Source organism: Chelmon rostratus, chromosome 2 (genome assembly GCF_017976325.1).
Source record: "Chelmon rostratus isolate fCheRos1 chromosome 2, fCheRos1.pri, whole genome shotgun sequence".
In the NCBI taxonomy this organism is placed as follows: domain Eukaryota; kingdom Metazoa; phylum Chordata; class Actinopteri; order Chaetodontiformes; family Chaetodontidae; genus Chelmon; species Chelmon rostratus.
In genome coordinates, this window is record NC_055659.1 from 9,898,338 (window position 1) to 9,907,533 (window position 9,196).

General features: G+C 39.1%; 2 protein-coding genes across 2 annotated transcripts; both read right to left on the bottom strand.

The window, feature by feature from the left end:
• Positions 1 to 319: 319 nt before the first annotated feature.
• rdh5 (retinol dehydrogenase 5 (11-cis/9-cis)) lies at positions 320 to 2,929 on the bottom strand. The gene is made up of 5 exons (XM_041956904.1): positions 2,843 to 2,929; positions 2,400 to 2,722; positions 2,026 to 2,284; positions 1,302 to 1,465; positions 320 to 842 (listed from the first exon to the last, which is right to left on the bottom strand). Exons 1-5 carry the CDS (start codon positions 2,872 to 2,874, stop codon positions 622 to 624), a joined length of 999 nt encoding a protein of 332 aa, XP_041812838.1. The 5' UTR covers positions 2,875 to 2,929; the 3' UTR covers positions 320 to 621.
• A 2,300-nt stretch (positions 2,930 to 5,229) lies between these two features.
• bloc1s1 (biogenesis of lysosomal organelles complex-1, subunit 1) lies at positions 5,230 to 8,550 on the bottom strand. The gene is made up of 4 exons (XM_041957464.1): positions 8,371 to 8,550; positions 8,164 to 8,236; positions 6,560 to 6,692; positions 5,230 to 5,998 (listed from the first exon to the last, which is right to left on the bottom strand). The coding sequence occupies exons 1-4, from the start codon at positions 8,429 to 8,431 to the stop codon at positions 5,888 to 5,890; spliced, it is 378 nt and encodes a 125-aa protein (XP_041813398.1). The 5' UTR covers positions 8,432 to 8,550; the 3' UTR covers positions 5,230 to 5,887.
• Between the last annotated feature and the right edge of the window lie 646 nt (positions 8,551 to 9,196).

Consider the following 9,196-nt stretch of genomic DNA (forward strand, 5'->3'; position numbering starts at 1 on the left):
AAAAGCTTGTACTGTCTCAATGTGCAGAGTAGTGTGGGATGAAGATAATGTGACATTTATACAGCACACAACTTTTTTTCACAGACAAACACTAACATATATACTATTTGGAGAATAATGCATATCAGTGAACCTGAACATGACAAACATGAAAACTATCAACATTAAAGCTTTTCATCTTTGTTCACTTTCAGCAAGGCTAGACATTTTTTCATTGTATGTAATTTAATGTGTCGCCTGTATGGTCTTTGCATTCTGAGAAACACTGTATCATCATGGTAAAATCCTGTTTATTAAGCCTCTGATGGTTAACCGTGTCCATATCAAGGAACATAAATAACAGCGTCAAAAGGCACAGCATAGTGTTAACAAACAAGACAATTATTGAACAGTCAATTATATAATACAGTTTCATTATTTTCTTCTTGACAATACTTTAACATGGCAGATTATCCACATATAAATATCATAATTGCAACATCAGATCATTGCATGGCCAATGCAGATAAGGAATATGGGTTTCTTTGAAAGGCAAAAAGATTAATTTCTTTTTCCATACTGCATCAGAATGACACCAAAAGGCAGATAACTTTAAAGCCATTTCTTCAAAGACATCACGAGTTACACGCTCTTTGAAGGACGAGGCAGCACCAGCTTCAGTCCAATATCAACTACACAGGAAGGCATGTACGAGAGGGGGATCCAGATAAGCTTGGCATCCCAGCCGGCGCTGTATCTGGTGCGTGGGTAGGCAGCAGTCAGAGCGTGCTCCATGCAGCTGGTCACCTTGGTGAGGTCGGAGTCGCAGACAGCATTCATGATCAAACGCTGGACCTTGATATCTGAAAATGAGGATAAATAAGAATATATTCTTAACATAAAACTCATTTTACTTGACTGCATGTTTTTTTTATATGTATTGCACACTGACTGAGAGTCACAGTGAACCTGAATTTTGACCTATGCAGCCTTAATATAATCTTCTTCCTAATGTATATCCTCATGTATATATTTTTTAAGATTGCTGAAGTATGTGACAGTGTTTTTGATTGGAAATTTCACGTTGCCTTCAGATGCAGCAGAGCAGCTTGTTTTGAGGAGACACATGCTGTGTGATGTTAATGCAGAAAGGAAAATATGAGTTGAGAATGAGGTTAATTTGACTTTTAAAATGTGTCTTTTGATTGGCCTTTTCTCTGACAACAGAGATTAAAACAAAAAACAGCATTTCTCCACATTTCAAATAATGCACGCTCATAATTTGCATTATGGGTCCAAATAAATATTAAAAGTCTGCTTACACTTATCAAGGTACTTGTCTCCATAGCTGGCTTGCACTTCAGGGCTGAGCTGGCTCCACAGGCGGTGCAGCTCCCTCTCGAGGGGATCGAGGCTCGTCACCGCAGTCTTGAAAAACCCCGGCTCAATGATGCACACGTTGATTCCAAAGTAGTTTATATCTCTCCTGAAGACAGAAATGTGATGTAGGATAGGACTGCATGTGAGTTTTATATAAGTAACAGAGCTTTAAACAGGTTTGTGACCTCTTGCATGAGGCTATAATATCATAAATGGGCTTCGCAGCTTGAGAGTCACAAATGAAAACATAATACTATATCTAGTAGATAAATACAGTAAGGCATCGGTTCATGGTAAGCACAGCTAAATAAATTACTGAGAAGCAGCAAGACAGACCAATATTCTTCCCTGTCTGGCCTCATCAGCCCAGTATTCGTCTGCCTGGCATCTGCTGAGGCAGTGTGTTTGGTACATTACTGCAATTTCTTGTGCAGTGTGTTTTATTGCTCTAAATATGTGCTACTGTTTAACTTTTATATTACTGAAAATGTTCTGTGTCTGTAAACCAAATCTCCCTAACTGGACAATAAAGATATAAAGATTATGACCTGAATGACTATTTCTCCTCATAATTAGAATATAGGGCTTCATAAGTAAGAGAAACAGACTGCCTGGCTCCACAGAATACGCTCTCATACGATGTTGATGAGGCTGTGTGAGTCTTACCTGAGGCAGTCAGAGAAAGACTCCACCGCAAACTTGGAGATGCAGTATCCGCCACCGTTTGCAGCCACCCTGCCCAGCACCGACGCTACGTTCACGATGCGGCCGCGAGCCTTTTTGATGAGCGGCAGGAAGGTCATTGTCATGCCAATCACGCCATTCATGTTGACTTTGAGCGTGCTGTGGAAATCCTCCACTTTCATCCACTCCGACGGGCCCATGGGTAATGAGCGTCCTGCATTGTTCACAATACCCCAAAGTCCTACAAAGGAAATGAAAGACAAAAGGTGGGAGAGCATGCTTTGTGTTAGCTATCTGGCTTGTACAATTTGATTTACTGAGTCATCTTATTCAACCAATGCAACATCATCTCTCACCCTTATCGCCAACCTCCTTCTTGGTCCACTCCATGGCTTTCTGGATGCTGTCCTGATTGGTCACATCCAGCAGGACAGTCTTCAAATAGGGCCCCGCCACCCTCTTCAGGTCATCAGCTCCCTTTTCTGTGAGACAGCCAGCCAGCACATGGAAACCTTTACGATCGAGCTTCTTACACAGCAGGTTTCCAAACCCCGAGTCGCAGCCGGTCACAAAGACATATTTGTCCCCGAAGTCCTCAATCTCCAGGCTGTCTCTGTACAGCCACACGATAATCCACAACACCACGAAGGTAACACTGATGTACAGCCAAGCATTTTCCCTGAAAGAGATCAGAGAAGTTTGGACAAGAGGATTCAACTTTTAGACAATATTCCAGATGTGTAAGCATGGACGATCAAAATGTTTCCCCAAAACGTTGTGAAGCTCTGGTATTTCTTACCCTAAAAGGTCATAGACAAACTGCGTATCCATGCTGCTTCCAGGATTAGAAGTGGTTTTTGGTCACCTGGAGGACTGAGTGCTTGCTGAAAAAACATGTTGAGCAAATGTTACTGAGTATTGACATGGCAAACTGCCAAATCCGATTTTGAGGAAATGGAAAGTAAAAAATACTCGGACCTATTTCAGGAATCCCCACAACCAAATCCCTACTCCATTTCACAGCATTTTAGCTTTTACTGCAGCGTTGTCTTTGTTAATTGAACCTTTTTGCTAACTTATGGAATACAATGAGTTTGTTCACAGAGGGCTTTTGTAGAGGTGCTTGTAATTCAGAACTGCTTCGGGCACATGAGAAATATTTGGATAATACTCTTATGGAAGAAAGAAAGGCATTTGTGAGGGAGGGAGACCCGAGGAGGGGGGCTGCATTGTTTTGAAGCATAAATTTAATGCCCGTGACAGAGCTGCTTAAGCTGCTCATTGCTGAAAACTAATTAGTTTTCTGGCTTGTTACTGAGAAAAACAAAAGAAAAAGATATTTGAATGGGTCATCTTATCTGTGATATCAAAATTGCCTGCAGACTTTAATCAGATACAAGACCCATGCTGTTGCTGCCGGCCTTAGAACATTAATTAAAAAGCAAACGATCCTGTAAAATTACAAATCAGGTTAAGAAAACTTCATTTAGTTTAAAACCACTATACCAAGAATCAGAACACATCAATACTCAAATAAATCGATATAATCTGATCAGGTAAAACTAATCAAATTTAAAACCTCAATTACTGTTTGCTGCAAGCTTTCATTATACATACTGAAACTAATTATTTGTTGTGGATTAAATTGAACATTCGCAACAGGAAATTGTGATTGTTACCAACGTGACAGAGATTAATCAGCAATAATAATTAAAGAAAATAAAACAAAATCTGAGCCAGAACATGCAAGGCAGAGAAAGTATTTGAGAGACATAATTACATAAAAACTATCCTACCTTTTCCTCTTACCGAGAAGTGATGGAAGTGATCCGTCCTCTTCCCTTTCCCTTTCTGGTTATTTTTCTGTCTTGCCTCAGAGAGGCTGGTCAGAGAGAGCCTTTATCCCTTTGGTTTATCCCTTAAGACAAGTCCGCAACTGGTAATCCCCAATCCGTAACCACCTGGTTTGTACATGTGTGTGTTTAAGAACAAAATAAAGTGGTGGGAATTACAGAATACAGAGAATTTTCTGAACAGAGCGTGAACTTAGATATCAAAGAACATTTATTTCTTACGGTACATGCCCTACTTTGAAATCACATCAGGTTCTTCTGGTATTCAACCAGAAATCTCGCCCATTCTTTTTTTTTTTTTTTTAGAACCTGCTGGTTTCCAGGGTTTACAGGCATAATAAGCACTTTATGTTTTAAGAGTGTTAAAACAAACTGATAGTAATCCCACATGTTAAAGCCTTGTGCACCCTCAAAAACATGTGTATAATCTCTTTGGCTCATTCGGTTCACTGAGCTATTATATCAGTGTTAAAGCATAACAACATATGCAGTATACTCTGTAACTGGTTGTCTACTTTTGAGGCGCATGTCTAGTCAGCTCATACTGCTGATGTGGAAAGTAAACAAGTGGCCATTGTACTGTGCTGTGGCTTATCAACATATTATTTAAACAGAGCTTTGGTGTAATAAAGAAAAGTATTTTGTATAAACGTGACTGCACCCTGCATGCCCTAAGCACCATTTGTTGTCAAAATGTTGGCTAAGATAAAGATATATTTTTACACTGACATTGGGAGCATGAGGAATATTTAACATATTTCTATGCAATGTAAAGTGCAAAATGAAGCATCAAGTGTGCTGCCAGCTGGTTCTAGACACTGGGTTTTCTATCATAATAGTACACAGTGAATTGAAAGTTTCATTGGTTACCAAACACGCCTGCAATTACATGACTGCACTCAGCAGCCTCGTGCATTGTGACGCAACTTTCCTTCACGTCACACATTCCAGGAAGTGTCCAATCACCCAGCCAGGCAAATACTTGTCCAGCATTTGTATGTAGTGGTTTGCCAGTAGTTTAGTAGCAAAACTTTGTCGCTAAAGATCTTGAATGTCTGCTATTACTTTGTCATCTGGTAGTCTGCCTTCCACTTTTGTAACTGTCATGAGCCATCAGCCTCCATCAAACCTTCACCCAGAAGTCCTTTACAACTAAAAAGTTCCCTGAGCATGCCTTTTTAAGCAGTTTGCTAAAACTTCCATTTTTCAAATGAGGTTCTTCATGCAAATCTTTCCTTTTCTTTCTTTTTGATTTCTTTTCAGACACCAGCTGTTGTAGTGGCATATTTATTTAGCCTTGCTTCATGAAAAAAAAAAAAACAGGAGAGCATTTTTTACTTTATTAAAAATAATTTTCCATGACTAAATGGTAACAAAGTTTGAAGTAAAATTGTCTGGCAAAGCAGTACAGTCATCACTGTACAAAGACATAAAATACATAGACATATAAAGCTCAAGTATCAGGTGCTGAAAATAATCCTTCCTATAAAATGCTTTTAGGAGAAACTACAGACAAAAGACAGGTGGCAAATTGTCAACAGCCTCTTAAACCTATTACAAGCAGGTGAATTAGGTTTTTACATGTGACACCTTCAAAAAAAAACCCCATAGTGATTTTTAGCTTTTCTGCCCCCAATCATTCAAATGCCAAAATGTTAGTTGTTAACTTAAGTCGCTACTTAATAGATGTTAGACCTATTTCGCTTCATGTACAAGCTTAATCTTTGAACTCAAGCATCACTTTGTGCTTGTACAGGTTAATACCATTGCTCACACAAGAACCTAAGCAGTGATACAGGCGTGCAATTAACTGTCAAATGCAACAGACTTTAAACAGCCCTCTGAGCAAAGTAACCATCAGCATTAGCCCACTCAAAGGGGCGTACAAACAAGCAAAGTCACTGCTGCTTGCATCTTTGCTGACAGGAGTCAACTGCACTTCTGTTTCATTCCAGTGAAAAGTTTCAGCTGTAAATGTCCCACCATGAAGTTTATGAGGAAGCAGACTGAACTTGACCCTTGTGCACATACTCCAGAGCTGTGGCGATGGTCCTCATGTCCATCTCAATACTGCGGGCCCAATTCTCCACATCCCCAATTTCCTGTTCAAAAGACAGTATATTAACAGTATTAATGTCACCACAGTGCACATCTACCAATCTAACCTATCACCAGGACAAGCAACAGGCATTTACTCCCATCCTTTCACCCTGTGAAGATCATATAAGATAGATAATTGCAAAGGGAGAGGAAACTCATTAATTAATTGCTTTTACCACCTGTCAAATCTGCTCAGATCTAGGACCTGCTCCAAGTCCCTTAAATAAAACTAATTTGCTTTTATTAAACTCGATTAAATATATATAATTTTTGATCCAATTTTCTTGTTGTATTATTTTTATCTTAACATGGTGAACAGTGGGATAAGACACTAGAAAGGGTTAAATCTTCAAGAGGCAATATCTTTGATATTAACAATGAATTGCACTCAGTAAAATGTAAGAGGGTCACAGAGTGCTGAAGCCGCTAATAATACATCCAACATTTAACTTAAATTAATAAGGGTACTTGACATCTGTGAGTTGATATTGTATATGAGCAGATTGCATGAGATACAAAGCCTTGTTTTTACATTCATTTCATATTGACACAGTGTATCCTACCTTTAGGGCCTGATTGAAACCCTCCACCATACTGATCCACTGAGCAGTCTGTTTCGAGAACTGGCTCGCCTGCACTTGGAGAGTCTTCACCTCATGATCAAGCTTACGCTGGTTCACGTATGCCTGGGCAACTCTGAAGTAAACAGAAAAAAACAATGAGAAGTGCAGCAGTATTGTTAATACATGAAAATATAGCATAGTATATTATAAATCCACCGTGGCATGTGAGAGTGAAATTGTATTTGATGGTCCAAAGTCTAAGTCATTAATTTCTCCATTTAAACTAACAACATACTGTAATATTCAAACTAGACGAAATCTTACCAAGTCACTCAAGGATTTTGGCCGTAATCCTTTCTATAAAGGAACAGCACAACAATAGCCTATGCATCCCACTCTTGTTCTTTAAGCTGATTGTCTTGGTTTCACCACAACTTTCACAATTCTAACAGTCTTAATGCATTATTTGTTGTTGTGTCACACATTAGGCCAATTTTGCCCTGCCAAGAATGGATTGATTTATTCTATTGGCGCAGAAAGAGGTGTTGGTGGTGGGAAAAAGGGGTGGGTCAGCTTGACTGAGATCTCTAAGGGAACCACAGTACCTAGTCAGGCAATAGCATACATTGCCTATGACTTCAAGGAACATGTTTATAATGAATTCTTTAGAATATATGTATACCTTGTATCAGGAGCACAGCATTCATCAATTGTCACTGGACCAATTAAAGTAGAATCTGCAGTAAGATCTGTTAACATTTGATATCTAGCAGCAACATGAATAATCATCATGGCATATACTGAAGTGTTAAAATGATTAGTCAAGCAACAGGAGGCAACTTAAACAAATTTATCATTAGCATTGCTTATGAGGAAAAAATGTTCCATCTTTTAAAAAAATTAGGATTTACTGCTCTTTGTGGTTATTATTATTCTAAGCTAAGTATCTCTGGTTTTAGAATGTTGGATGAGAGAAAAGCTATTAAAAGACATCACATTGGTATTGTATTTTTCACTATTTACTGGCAATTTATTGACTGACACGTAGAATCCGAAAGAAACTGATGGATGAATCAATAATGCAAACAATCCTTAGTACAGCCCCAAAAACATTTGAGCCGACAAGATTAGTCAATCAACAGAACATTAACTGCCAAATATTTTACATAATAGATATATCATCCAGGTCAGAGCTTTTCTTACATTTTATAGATCATATGAGCAATCGAGAAAGTAATTGGCAGATGAATCAATAATGGAAACCACTAGTTGCAGGCCTAAACAACATATGATTAAAGCTACCTGTATGGGTTGTTGTAGTTGATTCACAGGTGTAATTCAAATTAAATACAAACGCTGCCTTCTTTTGGGTGTGTTTGTGAGTGAGGTGACAACGGTTTTAGTCAGAATGTGTGACAGAACTACGTAGAGGATAAGTTTTACTAGCACATAACTCCTTCATTGGTGAGGGTGTTCGATTGTGAACACATCCCATATCCAAATCCTCAATTATCACTACTCCACCGTTATGAAAGGTAACATCAGGACGTCTCTTAAACCTAGGGATAAAACCCAGCAAGGGGCAAGCAGGTGAATTTTCATACCCAACATTGAGGTGGTCTACCAGGGCTTCGGTCAGACAGGTGGCTGCAGAAATAGCTTCACGTCTGCGTCTCTCTGTGCAAGTGAAAACATCGACATGGACAAACAAATCATCAGTTCTATAGTGATTTGGGGCCTTCTGACGACTCACTTAGCTTGCATTGTTTTTAGCATCTGTTAGCACGACAGCTAGCCAGCTATCTCCTCACCCTGCAGCTCCTTTCGCTCATTTTGCTTCGCGTGGTGCTCCTTAAGTAGACGAGACAACATCTTCGTTCGATCGTTGGGATTGTGTTTTCTTCTGCTTTAGCTAGCTGAATATCATGGCTTTTACTAAGCTAGACGTTGAAAATGCTAACAGCTGACTAGCGCTGCATCTGTCACGAGACTCAAACAGCAGACGATAGAAGTGGGCGTGTCCAAAAATGGCGCCTCACATAGCGACATTTATTGTCATCAGTGTAATTTTATAATGATGGTGGAGAAATGAACGCAACACCCAGCGTAGAACTCAGACTAGCTTGTACACTGCATTGTAGTAGACAATTTAAGAGCATGTAGGCGCTCTTTATTTTATAATTTCATTGTGAAAATGTGTGTCATGGTGATGTCACTACCAGTTTTAAAGCCATGACTTTTTAGCCTTCAAAATAAAAGTAAAAAGATTAAAAATAGCACTAAAGGTTGCTGCTGCTGCTACTACTACTACTACCACTAGTAATAACTAAATAGTGAAGTGAAGAGACAGAAAGCAATGGTCAGAGTGGGAACAAAGGTAGCGAGACGAATAGGCTTTGTCGTTATTGGTATAACGAGCACACAGTCTCATGAAAGACATACTGCACCAAAAGTGGCAATTCAATTTAAAAATCATTAATATATGATACAAAATAAATATTGTGCTCAATTTGACACAACAATCACAACCTGAGGTGCAATAGCTTTTCCAGAGCGTTTAAACCTATTCCAGTCCTTGCAAGTCAGCTCCATGACACAATCAGACTGAGCCATGCCCATGACAACAGATTAAACGCC

Bases quoted from the DNA above. Each gene is read 5' to 3' on its own strand.
- rdh5 (XM_041956904.1), bottom strand. From the start codon at position 2,874: ATGGATACGCAGTTTGTCTATGACCTTTTAGG. The intron at 2,723-2,842 runs GTAAGAAATACC...GATCTCTTTCAG, and splicing joins TTTGTCTATGACCTTTTAGG to GGAAAATGCTTGGCTGTACA. The intron at 2,285-2,399 runs GTGAGAGATGAT...TTTCCTTTGTAG, and splicing joins GAAGGAGGTTGGCGATAAGG to GACTTTGGGGTATTGTGAAC.
- bloc1s1 (XM_041957464.1), bottom strand. From the start codon at position 8,431: ATGTTGTCTCGTCTACTTAAGGAGCACCACGCGAAGCAAAATGAGCGA. The intron at 8,237-8,370 runs GTGAGGAGATAG...TCACTTGCACAG, and splicing joins TGAGCGAAAGGAGCTGCAGG to AGAGACGCAGACGTGAAGCT. The intron at 5,999-6,559 runs GTAGGATACACT...TCTTTTGAACAG, and splicing joins GTTTCAATCAGGCCCTAAAG to GAAATTGGGGATGTGGAGAA.